Here is a 19,669-nt window from a genome sequence, read left to right as displayed (position 1 = left end):
AATGATCACATTTCTCTTTATCCAATTATACCCCTCGCCCGAAATAGCAAAAAAATGTTATCAACAGCAAACACGTTATTGTAACTATCAAATGTTTTGAAAAGTGTAAAGATGAGCTTAGATCACATGAAAATTTATGGAACTGGCCTTTCTGGTATAATTAAGTACAGGAAAACTTGCTTTATGCATTTTAGCTAGAATTGGAATAACTTGAATACCCTTTTCTTTTTCTGAAGGATTATTAGATTCCGACCTACTTAATTCTTTAGTATTCTTTTTCCGTAACTTTAATGCCAGATAAAGAACCTCTTCCTTGGTGTAGAAGCTAGATTCCCCAAGCAAAACATCTGGTTTCTCTTTCAATAAATTCGGCACTAGCAAGAATTGTAAAAATGTTGTCCTTGCTGACGAAATTCATTACCATGTTTTGGTTTTCAGGGTCGCAAAGGTCAGTCGTCCCGAACGTGAGAGGACATCTGTACCTAGAGCAGGAACACATGTTGTGGACAGTCCCATGGTGCTGGTCTCGGATGTCCTCGGGTCCAACGCTGAACAGACTGCTGGGTAGGAATCGGAAGTCTTGGAATCGGTTAAATATTCTCATTTACTCTCAAATAAATTTTGTTTTATTTTGATCATTGATCTTTGATAAACCACAATATCCAATGCTCTTCAGCATCATTTGCCTCATTGTTTCGAGTAATTTGAAAGAATTTATGACATTAAAAATAAATTTTGATGAATTTCTTGACACTTTCACTTGAAGACTGTAAGCACTTCAATTGTATCAAATTTTGAATACATAATTCCTAATATGGAGTATATTGATAGTCACTTGATATTTTTGCATTATCATAAAGTAAAGTTGTGTCAGTAGATTATTTATTGTAAGGTAAAGAATAGGTTAGGTTGCTGTTGTTGAATATATCATGATGAAAAACCTTAAGGGGATTTTGTTGTTGAATAATGTAAACAATTATGTCTTGTTGACAGGTCCGAGCTTTTTCACATTTTGAGAACCCACTATGTCTGTAATTGGACTCGTCGGCATTTGGAAAATAATGTTCATAACTCGCCTAAAAGTATCTTTATACAAAAACCACCACCTGCAGAATTCTACATTGGACCACTTTATTTATTCCCCTTGCACACAGTGCACACACACCTCTCAAAAGTTTGTTGATTTGATCTGTTACGATAGAAACCAATACAACCTGTATTGGGTTTACCCTTTCACCCCTAGGTAACTTTAGTAGACTCTACCATACATTGATCAGGATGAGTCCATTATGGTCTACAGTTGTGAAAGGGTTTATTACCAAATGTGAATTAGTTGAATGTTTATAATCATTTCCTAATGTTACACCTGTACAGACGATGGGGCACTGCAGTAACTACAGCTGGTGGGGCAGCATCACGCAATAACAACCAACAGGCCTACAGTCGCATGCAGAGAGCAGTCCATGTGAGCAGAGGTCGGAGGTCAGGGGTAATAGTAGGAACACGACCCTTGGTCCCTGCCTCTGTGGTCCCAGAAGATCTTATTAGTCAGGCAAGTTTCTCTTTACATTAAAGTGTTCCTGAAACTTTCTGTTATAGAAAGCGGTAGTATTGTTGGTTCAAATTTGTTCTAGAGAGCATATGTTTTGAAAAGTTTGTCCAGGGATCAGGGGACATAAAATGTTTCAAAGACTAGATGTGTCACGTTAGAGGACATATTGCTCTGGAGACTACAATATGTTATGTGAGGAGACATATCGCTAGACAATGTGTCATGGTAGATAATGTTTATTGCTTCAAAGATAAGACAATATTTTGTGATAAGAGACATGTATTGCTTTTAAGACTAGACACTGTGTCCTGGTAGATAAGGTCTATTTCTATTATGATAACACAATATTTTGTGATATGAGACATGCATTGTTTTTAAGACTAGACAATGTGTCCTGCTAGATAAGGTCTATTGCTATTATGATAAAACAGTATTTTGTGATAAGAGACATGTATTGCTTTTAAGACTCGACAATGTGTCCTGGTAGATAAGGTCTACAGCTATGAAGATAAGACAATATTTTATGATAAGAGCCATGTATTGCTTTTAAGACTAGACACTGTGTCCTGGTAGATAAGGTCTATTTCTATTATGATAACACAATATTTTGTGATATGAGACATGTATTGCTTTTAAGACTAGGCAATGTGTCCTGGTAGATAAGGTCTATTTCTATTATGATAACACAATATTTTGTGATATGAGACATGCATTGCTTTTAAGCCTAGACAATGTGTCCTGGTAGATAAGATCTATTGCTATTATGATAACACAATATGTTGTGATAAGAGACATGTATTGCTTTTAAGACTCGACAATGTGTCCTGGTAGATAAGGTCCATTGCTATTATGATAACACAATATTTTATGATAAGAGACATGTAGTGCTTTTAAGACTAGACAATGTGTCCTGGGAGATAAGGTCTATTGCTATGAAGATAAGACAATATATTATGATAGAGACATGTATTGCTTTTAAGACTCGACAATGTGTCCTGGTAGATAAGGTTTATTGCTATTATGATAACACAATATTTTATGATAAGAGACATGTATTGCTTTTAAGACTCGACAATGTGTCCTGGTAGATAAGGTCCATTGCTATTATGATAACACAATATTTTATGATAAGAGACATGTATTGCTTTTAAGACTCGACAATGTGTCCTGGTAGATAAGGTCTACAGCTATGAAGATAAGACAATATTTTATGATAGAGACATGTATTGCTTTTAAGACTCGACAATGTGTCCTGGTAGATAAGGTCTATTTCTATTATGATAACACAATATTTTGTGATATGAGACATGTATTGCTTTTAAGACTAGGCAATGTGTCCTGGTAGATAAGGTCTACAGCTATGAAGATAAGACAATATTTTATGATAGAGACATGTATTGCTTTTAAGACTAGGCAATGTGTCCTGGTAGATAAGGTCTACAGCTATGAAGATAAGACAATATTTTATGATAAGAGACATGTATTGCTTTTAAGACTCGACAATGTGTCCTGGTAGATAAGGTCTATTGCTATGAAGATAAAACAATATTTTGTGATACGAGACATGTATTGCTTTTAAGACTTGATTTTTGTTGTGATAAGGCCGTAAAGGACACATGGAATGCTCTGCAGTGTTTCAAGTATCCTTGCTAAATTTCTAGCATAGTGTTTACCGTGTATTTAGTTTCTATTATACCTTTCTCTTGTACAGTGTCAAGTTGTCTTACAAGGAAAGTCAAGAAATTTAATAATCAGAGAATTACAGAGAACAGTGAGTATTTTATTAACAGTTTTCTCTGTGATTGTGAATCTTGCTTCCTTGTAAATCTGTTTGAGTTAGCTAAAGAGGTAAACAGTGTTAAAACGATACATTTCATAACTATTCAATATTTTGATAGCTACTTTGTTAAAAAATCTTGTGTAGCAATAAGTGATGAAAGTGCATAAATTAGGCGTTTCTGTAACATTAGATATTTGAATATTAGCATATTCCAAACTAACAATTTAAATTAACCCTTTCATCCCTAAGTAACTTTAGTAGCCTCTACTATGCATTGATCTGGTAAAGTCCATTATGGTCTACAGTGGTGAAAGGGTTATATTTTTGTAGTGTCTTCCTGTGTTCTTTAACAAAATATATTTTGATTTATGATAAAACAATATCACTGAAGAATTTATGATAATTGTACATTGTTAACAGAACAGAATTTTACAGCTACGATTTTAAAACAGTAGCCTGTTTATATCAAATTACAGGGAAAATGTTGAAATATAACCTTACATTATGTAAAAAATTGTTGAGATGCAATTTGATTTGGAAATTCACTGGTCATCTATTAAAATTTCATTTGGAAAGTAAAGAATTTATTCAAGAAAAGTTAGGTATTTACACTATTTCAAATGGTAAAGAGGGAAACAAGATGTCAAATATTACAATTTGTATGGAATATGAGTAGAAAAGTTGTAAACAATGTTTAACTGGTTTTAAGATCTCTCCAGAATTGGCTAAGATGTTATATTAATGAATATCAGTTGCTCAATGCTATTGTGTGTTGTAGAATTTGGATGTGAATATCAGTTACTCAATGCTATTGTGTGTTGTAGAATTTGGATGTGAATATCAGTTACTCAATGCTATTGTGTGTTGTAGAATTTGGATGTGAATATCAGTTACTCAATGCTATTGTGTGTTGTAGAATTTGGATGTGAATATCAGTTACTCAATGCTATTGTGTGTTGTAGAATTTGGATGTGAATATCAGTTACTCAATGCTATTGTGTGTTGTAGAATTTGGATGTGAATATCAGTTACTCAATGCTATTGTGTGTTGTAGAATTTGGATGTGAATATCAGTTACTCAATGCTATTGTGTGTTGTAGAATTTGGATGTGAATATCAGTTACTCAATGCTATTGTGTGTTGTAGAATTTGGATGTGAATATCAGTTACTCAATGCTGTTGTGTGTTGTAGAATTTGGATGTGAATCTGGCAGTGAACAACCTACTGAGTCGTGATGACGAGGGCGAAGCAGACGATGACGATAGCCAAGACTCTTACATGCCTGACGATCTTATCTCACTCCTCGACTCGGGGATACACGCTGACCATCCTAGCGTGATCATTGATGCCGACACCATGTATAATGAGGATGTGTTTGGCTACTCCACTCTCCGTACCAGGGGCTCTGGCACCAGATCTAGGCTAGGTAAGATCCTATAATCTACGGACTTTTTGTTGTATCAATTTAAAATGTTTGTTAATGATTTGTTAATTTGCTGTAAAACCTCTTTAAACTAACTCTATTTCATCATTATAAAGGTTAAGCAACATGTTAACAAGGAAGTTGAAACAAAAAGAAAAATAAGACCTTGGAAAATGTTTGAAAAGATGCAAGGTAACCAAAATAACTGTAAAATATTTTATGGAGAAAAAAATAAGATATGAAACAATATTTTATAGAAAAGGTGGTTAAAGCACCCACATCACCCTTTAGAATGATAGAGATGAAGATCCTTTGTTTTTAAAAGAAAATACATATGGGATAACATGACTTATCACTTTTGATATTGTAGGAGACCGAGAGAGAGATTTAGACCGTGACCGAGAGAGGGAGTCAATATTCCGTATCCGTGACCGTCGGCGGCTAGACACCACACTACGTGACGAGGCCCTGAAGGCACTAGATCGAGACAAGGCAGAGAACATGGAGGCGGAGAATCTGAAGAAGCAGACAATGACTGGCCAGAGTCCCGTGGCTTTGGGGGAGGAGCTCCAGTTTTGGACTGAAAAGGTATTGTGTAGGGTTGTGTACATCACATTTCACTGGTGAAAATATAGTTTACTTTGAAAAACCTTACATATTTGCTGTACGGCATCATTTTTTTTTTTTTTTGTAATTGCAACCATCATATTCTGCATATTTATTTATTAAAACATTTCCTCATTCTCCTACCCCTAGATGATATGCGCTAAGAATAATAATTCAAACTTCCAAGCCTAGCATAGTATATGTATCACTGTTCACCAACACATATCACAATGTGTACATGATCATTTGAGCACTGATATATCTACATTGTGGACACTTATACATGTTACTGCACTGTATACATGTTCGATAGTAGCTATTTAATTGTACATACATGAATATGTACAATATGTAAACACACATGCATACACATAAGACTTGTATGCGGTCAGCTGTCTACACATATTGACACTCATATGCCTCATACCTAGCTGTATCTATATAATTCATCTTTTACACACCCACACACACACACACACACACACACCATCCACCACACAACACACCATAACAAACTCTCAGACACCTATCCATTACACAGGTTAATACACACATCACTCTCTTACTTTAGAACCATAAATAATAGTATACATCTGTTGTGTACATCAAACCTACTATACTTATATAAGAGTAAAATCAGTAGTATAAGTTTAGAGAGAGAGAGAGAGAAGGAGAGAGAGGGAGAGAGAAAAGAATTTAATGGTAAAAGTTAATAATACATACACAATTTGGTACGAATAACATTTGCCGTATGTTTCTTATGTCATTATTTACAACTGTCTTCAACAGGAAGGAAACAGTCCAAAATTCTCCCACATTGCCGCCATGCATTCTGAGCTGGTCGCCGTAGGAACTAACGGACAGCTGTATAGCTGGAGGTGGAATGACCCTGAGCCATATAAAAATCTTGATGTAAGGTTTCTTGAAAATATCAGAATCTGTAAGAATGTTGATTTCGATTTGATATTTATGAAGCAATGAAAAAAAAGAGGTTATATATTAAATGTAAAATGCTGTTCTTCTATACATTGAACGACTGACTTTTTGGAAATACGTTCAAGTTAGTTATATCTTTGAAGGAAACTGCTAGTATAGTATTGCGTTGAGGAATAAAGTTCCCGTTTCAACAAGCGAAGGTACAAGATACCCTGAAACACTACTACTGTGTGAAGGAGCATATATATCTAATGACAAATTACATTTAATTTAAGATTGTCTGGTGGATAACCGAACTACTCTAGTGAAGTGGACGTGAAACCACTCAAACAAATATTTCGATTTAAGTAGAAAAGGAATAGGAAAAACAAAAGTTTAATGTATGTTTTAAAACTTTGATTAGTAACTACACTTTACCAATTGAAAGTCAAATTTTTAATTTGAATGTGATGTATTTCGTATGTTTAATGTAATGTACTATTATTCCTGAACTTTTCTGATTTTATAGAACCCCAGTCTGAAACATCCGAAGGCCGTATCTCTGTGCTTAGTCAATGAGAAGATCGTTGGTCTGTCAGCATGTAATGTACGTGCATCGGTGTTCACCGAGTCGGATAAAGTCGCCACCTGGGTTGACGAGACGTTGAACACTGTTGCATCTAAACTGGAGCATGTTGCTCAGACGTTCCCAGAATTCACCACAGACAAGATTGTCTCGCTACATACATGTTCACTCTACACGTGTGCCAGACTGGAAAGTGGTGCCCTCTACTGGTGGTAAGAGTTCTCACCGGACTTCTGTAGGGGTTGGTAAGGCAGTGCAGGGCTCTGAATGGTGCCAGTTTTAGTTGTCATGGCTATCAGAAATACTGATTGATGACCAGTAGTTGGCTCATAAGTTGCCTCTGACACTGCCTGAAGAAATTGAAGTTCTTGTACTTTATATTCTTTTAACATTCTGGTAATTTTATATGCACAAAATCTGACTCCCACAAAGTTGGCAGGTGTATTTTGTACTGTCCACAGTAGTCATTTTCTCTTGTCGTTTCTTGAACATCTGGTTGTTTAAAAAAAAACCACAGCAGTGATACATAGAAAAGTCATTATTAAGTGTGTTTTTATGGTCTTTTTCTCTCAGAAGTCTGGAAATATTTTATGAAGAAAATGTAGTCAGATCATTGGTTGATGGACGGAAAAAATGTACGATCAGTCGCTTGTTATACAGTACTTGTAACTGAACAACACTTGATTAGCTGTGGTTATATAGCGTTGCAATTGTGTCAATCTTACAGGGGTGTCATGCCATTTGGTCAGAGGAAAAAGTTGGTCGAGAGAACAAAGACCAAGAAAAAGAAGACTAAAGATGGCCCAGCATCTGCATCATCTTCTGGAACCAGCGATATTGTCACAGGAACGCTGGTGAGAAGCAAAAGAATATTAATCCTTTCACCACTGTAGACCATGATGGACTCATCCATATCAATGCATGGTAGAGTCTACATGAGTTACATAAGGGTGAAAGGGTTAACAGAAACACAGCCTTGCTTGCATATTTAGTTGAGGAGCACTTTGTCTTGTTTACAAGATCATCACAAATTTACTCTACTTGCCAACTGATTTAGAGATGAGCTTTATAAAACTTCAAAAGTAGTACTCTATAAGACTTTCAAATGGTTTTTGTGCAAAATGGACACTTAAGATTAATTAACAATAGTACACTATGTTTTAATGTAAAATTGGAAAACCTAATATTTCATTTGATCCAGATAGTTTTGTTTTATTTCCAAACTTTTCTAAAAGAGGGAATTATAAACATTTCAAGCTTGTCCCATCACACTGTTATTACATGTTAAAATGTTATTAAGATTTTGACTTAATTTTCATCACAAAAATTAACAAAATTTACAATTCCTAAGATCCTGGAGCCTCATCTAAAATTACAAGAAATGGTCTTCTTAAAGTTAATGTATGATATACAGCCTCCTTCATTTTAGTATGAATTGATACATATGTAACCCCTATTAACACAGTCTAACATTACTCGTAGGTTTGTCTGCGGAGCTCCCCCATGTACCACGCTGGAGCGCTGGCGTTTGCAACGATAGATGGAGTACCCAAGGTCGGTCAGTTGCTTGGGTCCGCCTGGTCACTGAGTGACACATGTCGATTCAAACTGATCAAGACCCCGCCATGGTAAGTTCCAGTCTTGAGAATACAGCCATGATCAATATTTGGTCAGGTACAATGTAAGAAGGACAGAAGCAGCAGACTAGCTTGGAAGAACTAGGTCGTTTTCGTTTATCATGATTCAAACGATTGAACCTGCTAGACCAAAGTTGTTCGCTTATTAAATAAGGTTGAACCTAGTAATATGATGCTGCTTTCAGGCGAGCCTTGACCATGCCTTGCAAGGCCTGCATAAACCTTTTATTTTTATACATTTAAAAAACTGACAAAGCGGTTGTTCCGCATAAACAAACAGGCCCCTAGTGTATACTCTATTTACTGTATTTCTTCCTGGATTAACTATTTCGTAGATATTGGTCTATGCCAAACTTCTGAAGTCAGCTGATACCTATGAACTTGAGTCTGTCAAGTTACTGTGAAAGTGCTTATTTCATCGGAACCAAATTTTAGCATATTACAGAATTCTTAAAGATTTGCGCTTTGATGAATAAGTGCACTCACACTATATGCATTAGGAAACTGTATACAGAAAGTCCAGTTAATGCAGTCATACTTTAGAACAATATTTAAAGTGCAAAAACCGCTAAAATCAAAATATTGCTAAAATATGGAGGTTCTCTTAAGCATTGAATTGCTTTCAGTTAGCATTCATAGGCAATATGAATTCCAACTGAAAGCAGTAAAATACTTATATTGGCCATTTTTGGAATCTGTTCATCTCATAAAAAGTTCAATTACACTTATTACTATTCAGCATTAAGTTCAAACGATGCATGTACCGTGTATGCTTGTTCCATGGATAGAACAGCCAAAGCCTAGTGAGGGTCAGTGGTATTAACATAACAATTATGACGTCAACAATCGGTCCATGGCATTCATAGCCTATATGATTGCCAACTGAATTTGGTTGTATCATTATGCCTTGTATATGATAAATGTTCATTTGTACATAACCTTCTCATATATAACTACTTTTCTATGTTATGTCACTCCACTTATGATTTCCATTATAACCTATCTATAAAATCTTCAAACTATTGATTTCTTACTAAATAAATGCTGGCATCCTTATTTGACCACAGGGTGTCAAAAGTATTATTTGATTCATTTTGGAAATATCTGTTCTGTGTTTTTCAGTGAACCTAAGCCAGAGGTCAAATTAGAGGTTAAGGTCAGCGAGAGTCGTATGGAGATGCCACCCCCTCCTTCTCCAGATTCCTCTACTTGTAGTGACCACAGTGGACCCACACTGGTCAGTCCAGCCTCACTCAGTAAGTACCGGTCATTGGATGGTCAAATCCTTTAATCTAGTCTCATTTCAGTACTGGGCAGTGGAAGCTCAATTACTCTCATCCATTCATATCATTTAGATACTGATGAGTACTTGACTGATGCTAGTAATATTCTGGTATTAATGAAAATAGGGCTCAATTCTTTGTTTCTGTTACAGAAAGAAAGAAAGCGCCTACACCCATCAAGGAAGTGGAAAAGAAGGACGAAGAAAGCTGGCCTCTGAAGAATGTGATATTTGTTGAGGATGTGAAAACTGTGCCTGTTGGAAAAGTACTGAAGGTGATTAACTACTTCCATAATACATGCTGTAATCAAGTCCAAATATTGGGTTTTAAAATGAGTTACACAAAGTGAAATTAGGCTACAAAGCTGATGTAAAGTTACATATTATATTTAACAAAATTTCCTGCAAATGTAACTTATGTATTGCTGTATAAGAAGGCAGTAACTCCACTTTTATTTTATTCATACATTATATCATTTATACTTGTCTATAAGGTAACCTGTCTATTTGGACTGCCTTTCTATTAGGACCATTTATTTGTCACCTGTCCATAAAGTCACCCTGTCTAGAAAGACCTTTAGTCTTTTAAAGGTCACCTGTCCATGTAGACTACTGTCCATAAAGTCACCCTGTCTAGAAAGACCTTTAGTCTTTTAAAGGTCACCTGTCCATGTAGACAACTGTCTGTAAATGCAGCCCACATCTAGAAAGGCGGCCATTCTGTTAACAGTATATTTATCAATGATTATACACAGGTTTGATCATAGAAGATTTGCTTTACCACTAATCTTTGAAAATGAAAAGCAGCAAATACTGTGTAAAAACAAGTTAACTGTGATTTAGAGAGGTATCTAAAGTATCTTATTGGCAAGGTAATAAGTTTGGTTTTCTTCGATATATATAAGCTGTGACTGTGCTCGTCTCTGTAGCTTTGTTTTGTTATTTAAGGTTGATGGGGCGTATGCAGCGGTACGGTTTCAGCTGAAGGACAATCCAGAAGCTGGGGGAAGTAAGGAAGATTTGACCAGTCTGTTACAGGACTGTCGACTTCTCAGGAAGGATGACCTCCAGGTGTGTACAATCTTTAGGCTTATCTTTTTATATGTCTTGTTCAATCATTAATTCATCATTCTAGGCTTATCTGGTTAAATGTCTTGGTTAATCATTAATTCATCGTACCAGAGTGATGGTTGACTGATATGAACTAGGTGCTATAAGGTAGCATACTGTATAACGCTAAATGTTCGTGGACACTTTCCTTTGTGGTTTGAAGCCATGTAGATCGTTTCATGGTACCAACTTTGGGATATCCTATATTAACAAACAGTAGACACGTATATCATTCAAATTCGTTGCATTTATTTCCGGGGTTCTATAGCAACCACAAAAAACACAAATGTTTATACACAACGAACATATGATGTTATACTGTATGTTTAATCACTATTTACTCCATAGCCAGCTGCTGACAATTAAATGTTTGAGTTAACTCCTCTTTAATGAGTCTTTCATAGCACTGTGGGCTTCTTAGAAATTTTATTTCTTTTTATTTCGATTGACTCTTTCTGACTCAACGACATGCATCAAATCATAGGTTGATGATTTAATATATGTTCTTAGATTCTAAATGGCCTGTTTGCAAAAAGAACTTTCTAAACATGGTATGTTTATGTTAATTAAAGTCTAGGAATACAGAATGTTTTGCTTCTTATTTTGATAGGGTGAAATAATAATAAACATGTATCATGTGCCAGGTTGTGAAGAGTGCAAGCGCCCCACGTCTGCCAGATTGTTTCCAGAAGACACCCAAGAAAGTGACAATCTCGGAGAATGGTCAGATCCTAGCAGTGGCCGTAGATTGTGATGGCATCCATGTCATCTGTCGATTGGGGGCGCGGCTAAGTTACCTTGTGTATAACCTCACAACTGGCAAGGTGGAACAAGACTCTGTCTTCCCAACAGATGCTCAGGCCTTCATGGGGAGTCACCGTAGCGACATAACGCTACACAACACAGGGGACGTAAGTATTGGTGTATTCTAGTTAGTGATAGGCTGATGATTGAAAATAACAAAAGCATTCATTGCAAATAAAAAATAATAATTATTGATAAAAAAAAGGAGATTATTGATGGGAAAATTGATTCGTAAAATCTGGGAACCTTTGAAAAACTTTCGGCATAATGTAGCATTATGTGACATAGTGTTTCATATGTCACAAAAGTGTTTGGAACGAGTATAATTATTTGTTTCAACCTTTAGTGGTAGTTTACTACTCGCCGATAAGAATCGCTGAATTTAACGATCATTTATACACAGTATTTTAATGAGTAAAACAAAATTGATGGTGTGAATCCAATTTAGAGCTGTAATTTTATGCGAGATAAGTTCTATTGTGATTTAAACCAAATTCCCTTTCAAATTAGTTGCATAATGGAAAAAAGTTTAAGGAAGACTTTGACAGGGAAGTGTAAATTTTGTGTACCATTTGGAACAATAGGATTAATATAAGATTAATATCACCTGTAGCAAATGTTACCCATAACTAGGAGGCAAGCACACCAACATACTCTGTCTCCTGCATACACTCACGCAAGCACGTATACACTACACACATGGAGACACGTCCTTAAATAACCTTATCTGTTAAGAGGACGCTAGACGAAATTAAACCAAACTAAACTTTCCCAATATAAACAGTATGTGTTTTTACAGGAACTGCTGGTTCAGCTACAGGATGGTAATGGAGCTATCTACCCTCTGGCCAAGGACTGTACAGAGGGAATACGTGACCCCCTCTGGCTGAACCTGCCCCCGGTCAGGTGTCTCGGGATGAGGGTACAGTCGTTAAACAACATGATCCCCAACATGAAGAACAAGGCCGCTGTACTGGTACTGGCAGTCGAGGTGCGATAATTAGATTGTAACATACGTAAGAAGAGACATGGACAAATATGTCTTCTGTACTGGTGCTGTTTAGATAAGGGGGGGGGGTTACAAAAAAGTCCCTCTCTGCCACCCTACTGCATCATGAATCCGTCTATTTCTAAAACTGTCCTATTGATATCAGACCAGACTAGAAAGATGGAGTTTGTTTAGTAAAGGGTGAATAGAAAGATGTTTTTGTAATTGTACAACTCTTTGTCAAGTGATGATGATGTGCGTTATGAGGTCAACTGGAGACAAACCAGAGTATTTTTATCATTGTCTGTAATCTTGATGAGTGTGTCTGAGACTGCATGCTCATTGTAAGGCCGGACATATACCAGGGGGCCGGGATAGCTTCTCCTGGGGCCCAGATATGAGCCAGGGGCATCATCCTAGCCGGACAGGGATGGGAAAGGGTGGGGATTTTTTTTTTTTTCAACTTTTAACCAGTGACCTATGACCTTTTCCTTTAGTAATCTGATGACAAGAGTTGTTTAAAACCTGTTTAGGAAATCTATAGTACTTGAAACATGTATTTTGCATGAATCATAATTTCAAAGATAACCTGTCTTTAATTCTACAATTATTACCTAGAGAATGGTTTATTAGCTCACCTGCCCGAAGGGCAAGTGAGCTTATGTTATGGTGCGGAGTCCGTCGTCCGTCCGTCCGTCCATCCGGCGTCCGCCTGTCCGGCGTCAACTTTTTTACTTCAAACAACTTCTTCTCAATAACCAAAAGGCCCAGGGTACTGATATTAGGCCTGTAGCATGCTGGGATGAAGGGCTACCAAGTTTGTTCAAATGAATGACCTTGACCCACTTTCAAGGTCACTGGTGTCAGATGTCTTTAAAATCTTCAAACAACTTCTTCTCAATAACCAAATGGCCCAGGGTACTGATATTGGGCCTGTAGCATACTTGGATGAAGGGCTACCAAGTTTGTTCAAATAAATGACCTTGATCCAGTTTCAAGGTCACTGGGGTCAGATGTCTAATAAATCTTCAAACAACTTCTACTCAATAACCAAAAGGCCCGGGGTACCGATATTGGGCCTGTACTATGCTGGGATGAAGGGCTACAAAGTTTGTTCAAATAAACGCCCTTGACCCACTTTCAAGGTCACTGGGGTCAGATGTCTAATAAATCTTCAAACAACTTCTTCTCGATAACCAAATGGCCCAGGGTACTGAGATTGGGCCTGTAGCATACTTGGATGAAGGGCTACCAAGTTTGTTCAAATGAATGACCTTGACCCACTTGCAAGGTCACTGGTGTCAGATGTCTTTTAAATCTTCAAACAACTTCTTCTCAATAACCAAAAGGCCCGGGGTACTGCTATTGGGCCTGTAACATGCTGGGATGAAGGGCTTCCAAGTTTGTTAAAATGAATGACCTTGACCCACTTTCAAGGTCACTGGTGTCAGATGTCTTTAAAATCTTCAACACAACTTCTTCTCAATAACCAAAAGGCCCGGGGTACCGATATTGGGCCTGTACTATGCTGGGATGAAGGGCGACCAAGTTTGTTCAAATGAATGACCTTGACCTACTTTCAAGGTCACTGGTGCCAGATGTCTTTAAAATCTTCAAACAACTTCTACTCAATAACCAAAAGGCCCAGGGTACTGATATAGGGCCTGTAGCATGCTGGGATTAAGGGCTACCAAGTTTGTTCAAACAAATGACCTTGACCCACTTTCAAGGTCACTGGTGTCCGATGTCTTTAAAATCTTCAAACAACTTCTCCTCAATAACCTATAGGCCAAGGGTACTGATTTAAGGCCTGTAGCATGCTGGGATGAAGGGCTACCAAGTTTGTTAAAATGAATGACCTTGACCAATTTTCAAGGTCACAGTGGTCAAATGTCGTAAAATCTTCAAACAACTTCTTCTCAATAACCAAAAGGGCCAGGGTACTGAAATTCAGCCTGTAGCATGCTGGGAGGAAGGACTACCAAGTTTGTTCAAATGAATGACCTTGACCAACTTTCAAGGTCACAGGGGTCTTATGTCGTAAAATCTTCAAACGTCTTCTTCTCAATAACCAAAAGGCCAAGGGTACTGAAATTCAGCCTGTAGCATGCTGGGAGGAAGGACTACCATTTTAGTTCAAATGAATGACCTTGATCCACTTTCAACCTAATGTCCTTGTTCGACAACATGGTCAGAGGCGTCATATGTTTAAATCTTTTAATAGGTTCTTATGAAATCTTAAGATTACAAGTGTTAGATTAATAACAGGTGAGCGATGCAGGCCCATTTGGGCCTCTTGTATATAAGTCCCTCTCTGCCACCCTACTGCATCATGAATTTCTAAAACTGTCCTATTGATATCAGACCAGACTAGAAAGATGGAGTTTGTTTAGTAAAGGGTGAATAGAAAGATGTTTTTGTAATTATACAACTCTTTGTCAAGTGATGATGATGTGCGTTATGAGGTCAACTGGAGACAAACCAGAGTATTTTTATCATTGTCTGTAATCTTGATGAGTGTGTCTGAGACTGCATGCTCATTGTAAGGCCGGACATAGACCAGGGGGCCGGGATAGCATCTCCTGGGTCCCAGATATGATCCAGGGGCATCATCCTAGCCGGACAGGGATGGGAAAGGGTGGGGATTTTTTTTTTTTTCAACTTTTAACCAGTGACCTATGACCTTTTTTCTTTAGTAATCTGATGACAAGAGTTGTTTAAAACCTGTTTAGGAAATCTATAGTACTTGAAACATGTATTTTGCATGAATCAACATGTATTTTGCATGAATCAACATGTATTTTGCATGAATCATAATTTCAAAGATAACCTGTCTTTAATTCTACAATTATTACCTAGAGAATGGTTTATATATAAGTAAACAATAAGGCAGATTATGTTATTAGGCATGTATCTTACTGAGGTTAAAGATTGTCCATTAAGTAACCTAGACCCAGGTACAAGGTCATGGGGTCAAAGCTTAAAAAGAACTATCATGCCTTGAATAATGATAGTTGGTATGTATAGCTTACATGGCAGTTATACTTTTCAAATTCAAGATAGTTGAAAAAATGAAAATATTCAGTATTCCTCTTGATTGAACAGTCAAGCTTAAAAGTATATTTTGACAACACCATTTAATAACATTGTAGTGATACAGGTCCTGAGGGCCTCCTGATTTGGTTTATGTCCATATCTCTGCGTTAGAAATAAAAATGATATGAGATTAAACTTCTTACAAAACATTAATTGAAAAATTATTGTCTGATTGAGGCCTTGAGTAAGTCTTGTTCAGAAAAGTTGTGACATTGATTCTCTTTTTGTTGACCACAGCTTCAAGTACTGATCCCTCACATTCTCCGCTGTAACCTTGATAAGGTCAAATCTATCCTTGCATCATTAGAGAAGGAACCAGGTGAGTCAGAACATTGAAAACCATTGTGGAAAATATTCTAAAAAGTTGTAGAAGACATTTTCGGATTTATCCGATGATGATTTAAGAACTTGTCATTCAGAATTCAAAAAAACAGATGAAAGTGTTTTTTTGACGGTCATATCTCTCAAACTGTATGTAATGTACAGTAGTCAGCTACACAAGACTGACCTAGGTTGTCCGGTTTGTCTGGAAGACTGACCAAGGTTATCCAGAAGACTGACCTAGGATGTCCAGTTTGTCCAGAAGACTGACCTAGGTTGTCCAGTTTGTCCAGAAGACTGACCTAGGTTTGTCCAGTTTGTAGAAAAAACACTGACCTAGGTTGTCCAGAAGACTGACCTAGGTTGTCCAGTTTGTCCAGACGTCTGACCTAGGTTTTCAAGTTTGTCCAGAAGACTGACCTAGGTTGTCCAGTTTGTCCAGAAGACTGACCTATGATGTCCAGTTTGTAGAAAAACACTGACATAGGATGTCCAGGTTGTAGAAAAACACTTACTGAGGTTGTCAAGAAGACAGATTCTCAAATTTAGAAGATTCACATTATTATAAGCGTTAGAGTTTAAAAGTTTTGTACAAGGTTTGATGTTATTGTTGGGTGTTTCAGGAACAGCGTCTAGTCAGAAGTTGTTACAGGATATTCTGAGGGAACACTGTGACGGTAACAGGAACATAATGCACACATGTGTGGCCATGTGTGTGCCTACCTCAAACAAGGACTACGACAATGGTGAGTTACAGTCGGCTTCACAGACATAGTGCGACATCAGAAGAAAGGGTTCATGGGTTTTGTATAAGAGTATTATAATTTCATTAAAGATGAAACAGGGGTTTACATTTACACACGGGTTCACTTATGCAAACTTTCACAGTGGGCAGCTATGTACAAACATAAGTCAGTTATGATGTAAAAAGAATTGCTGATTAAAAGTATCTGCAGTTTCATGTTACACCGTAGATAAGTAAGAGAACCTTATTTGTCAAGACCTATTAATTCATTCTAGAATTTCGAATCGTTAGATGGATGAAATAGTATAACATGGTACGTAATAACTTGTCTGTTGTCACTAGATGCAGCTGCAGCAGGAACAACAACCACCACTACGCCCACTACAACCACGACTAGTGCCTTCACGTCTGCATTGGAGGCCATCAATGCCGTTAGCAGTGCTGTAGATGCACTCGCTGCAATACAGTCCCGATCCACCACCGACCCAAGCTCCCGCAGGTAAGGTCTCTCAGTATCAATCTTTGATTACTGAAAGCGGAAAGAGGGAAATGGAAAGGAAAAGTAATTTAAATCTTGTTTAGGCAGGGAATGAGTTTTGGACATAAGATTCAATAATGGCAGTACGCAGAGCAAGTTCAAAGATGCATGGAATCCACTTCTATTTAAATAATTAATATTTCCTCAAACAGACCATTGCAGGAGAAATGCTGTCGGGATTGAAATTTAAAAATCCTTTTTATATCCATGTTGAAAGATTGTAGATATTTTTTTCTCATTTCATTGTAAAGAGAGTCGATCGATTATTCAATCTAGGAATTTTTATTGAGATATGTCATTATGCATTTCATAACTCACTTCCTCAACAAAGGCCATTTCACAACTATAAATACAAAATATTTATGAAAATGAAGGGAATTGCAATAATTGAAAGGAGTATTGAGTATTTACTGTATATGCTTGCCTCTTTTATATCCTTGACAGCGTGACCCTGCGCGAGATGATGCGCCGAGCCTCTTCTGCTGCTCGAGCAGTGAGTGGTATGGAGGCGCGGGAAAGAGAGGAAAGGGAGGAAGCCACCGTAGCCACACCCACCATCTCCTGGAACCCTGACCCTCCCCCGAGCTACGAGTCACTGTACCCTGAGGTGAGCACCATCTCCATGGCACCGGTGAAGCTGGAAGAGAAAGAGCGCCGGACCATCGCAGTACAGATGCTGCGCTTGCTGTGTGATTCACCATCTCTTCAGCCTCATCTTCGTGACCTCCTCTCTGCTAGGTAAGTTTGCAGCTTCATATCTGTAACAATCATTTACTAGGAACGGCTGTACTGCCTGCCTCTTATTCAAAACCCTTTCTGCACAAGGTATGTATGTAGCCTTGTGTACACAACCATTTCACCTCTAGGCCAGTATACAGCCTTGTATCCATATTCAGTGGAATCTGTATTAAGCGACCTGCCAAGGAAAATAATAGTTAAATTACGTAATAAAACTGTTCGAGGGGAATGAAAAGTGGTCGCATAAAACAGATGGTTGTTTAATACAGATGATGGCTAGGGTAGATTGACTCCTTGTGATAAGTCTGAATAAAACCTTGCATCTATATCCTACCTTCTAGGTAAGTCCACTGCCTTGTATTTGTAACTTTATATCTAGGTACTGTAACCATCTTTCCTTTGGTTTGTGTTATAATTGTGTATTTCTGGTGGACATAACTGAGCATAAATGGGACATATCTAGGACTTCGTGTATAAGAGATGCCTTGTAAGCTGGAAATTTACTTAGCTGAAAATAATTCCAGAGTGGGAGTTACAAGGTAAATTTCTTATGGAAATTAGTTCTGAAAGTTCTGCATAGCTTGATTCAATTTCAGGTACTGATTCACTTTTGTGTATGCCTGTTCATGATCTATTTATCCAGAAAACTGGACATTTGTTTCACCCCAAATATCTATTTAAAACAAAATTTCTTTTGTATGACAGGAACGCTGAGGGCTGTACACCATTCATGCAAGCTGTGAAAGGATGTGCCTATGCAGGAGCCATTACTTTGTTTGAATGTGCTAAGAAGATTGCGAGCGGTGACTCCAGTGAACCTGACAAGCCGTCGTTGATGAGTATGATCTATCCGACGGGATCGAGTCTGGATAACTCCCCACTACAGGTGTTGTGTTGTAACGATACCTGTAGTTTTACCTGGACGGGACGTGAACACATCAAACAGGTGAGACTTAAGCCAAAATCTGTTCCTTTTCTGTTGTTAAATATTGAGTTCATATGTTACTGTACACGAGGAACATTTTTGCCGCAGTTTAATTTTCGCTCTCCCCAATGAGTGTGATTTATCATGACAACAAATATGAGTGTACCACATACAATGTATAGTAATAAGGCCAAATAAAATTAATTACTTGGTTCTCAGGCCAATCTTTTTCAAAATAGATGCGGCAGGGCGGTAATTTATTTTTCATTTTACATGGCAAAAACGTGATGAGGGCAATTTTTAGGTCACCTGAGCTTTAGCTCAAGTGACCTATTGCTATCCGTTTTCGTCCGTCGTCGTCCGTCGTCCGTTAACATTTTACCTTTCAAACTTAAAGTCAAGTTCTGCTGGGCCGATTGAACTGAAAGTTGGTAGGAATGATCGCCTCATGGTCCTGACAAAGTGTTGTTATTTTTCGGGTCGATCAGAAATCCAATATGGCCGCCACGGCCGCCATTTTGAAAACCTATTTCAAACTTAAAGTCAAGTTCTGCTGGACCGATTGAACTGAAAGTTGGTAGGAATGATCGCCTCATGGTCCTGACAAAGTGTTGTTATTTTT

General features: G+C 37.5%; 1 protein-coding gene across 3 annotated transcripts in view; it reads left to right on the top strand.

Moving 5' to 3' along the window:
• The window catches only part of LOC110465782 (E3 ubiquitin-protein ligase UBR5-like), a 50,467-nt gene that overhangs the window by 2,708 nt on the left and 28,090 nt on the right, over nt 1-19,669 (top strand). For all 3 annotated transcript variants that reach the window (XM_021521860.1, XM_021521859.1, XM_021521861.1), the window contains exons 4-22: nt 439-564; nt 1,375-1,552; nt 3,264-3,323; nt 4,525-4,759; nt 5,127-5,344; nt 6,152-6,274; nt 6,807-7,075; nt 7,591-7,717; nt 8,346-8,491; nt 9,623-9,756; nt 9,936-10,057; nt 10,731-10,853; nt 11,537-11,803; nt 12,496-12,687; nt 16,018-16,099; nt 16,725-16,847; nt 17,189-17,345; nt 17,829-18,122; nt 18,828-19,068. In XM_021521860.1, the coding sequence (XP_021377535.1) occupies nt 439-564; nt 1,375-1,552; nt 3,264-3,323; nt 4,525-4,759; nt 5,127-5,344; nt 6,152-6,274; nt 6,807-7,075; nt 7,591-7,717; nt 8,346-8,491; nt 9,623-9,756; nt 9,936-10,057; nt 10,731-10,853; nt 11,537-11,803; nt 12,496-12,687; nt 16,018-16,099; nt 16,725-16,847; nt 17,189-17,345; nt 17,829-18,122; nt 18,828-19,068 (3,217 nt within the window). The remainder of the gene's footprint in view (nt 1-438; nt 565-1,374; nt 1,553-3,263; nt 3,324-4,524; nt 4,760-5,126; nt 5,345-6,151; nt 6,275-6,806; nt 7,076-7,590; nt 7,718-8,345; nt 8,492-9,622; nt 9,757-9,935; nt 10,058-10,730; nt 10,854-11,536; nt 11,804-12,495; nt 12,688-16,017; nt 16,100-16,724; nt 16,848-17,188; nt 17,346-17,828; nt 18,123-18,827; nt 19,069-19,669) is intronic.

This window comes from Mizuhopecten yessoensis, unplaced genomic scaffold, assembly GCF_002113885.1.
Source record: "Mizuhopecten yessoensis strain PY_sf001 unplaced genomic scaffold, ASM211388v2 scaffold11101, whole genome shotgun sequence".
In the NCBI taxonomy this organism is placed as follows: domain Eukaryota; kingdom Metazoa; phylum Mollusca; class Bivalvia; order Pectinida; family Pectinidae; genus Mizuhopecten; species Mizuhopecten yessoensis.
The sequence above is the reverse complement of the archived record's forward strand: the minus strand, read 5'-3'. Positions and strand labels throughout refer to the sequence as shown.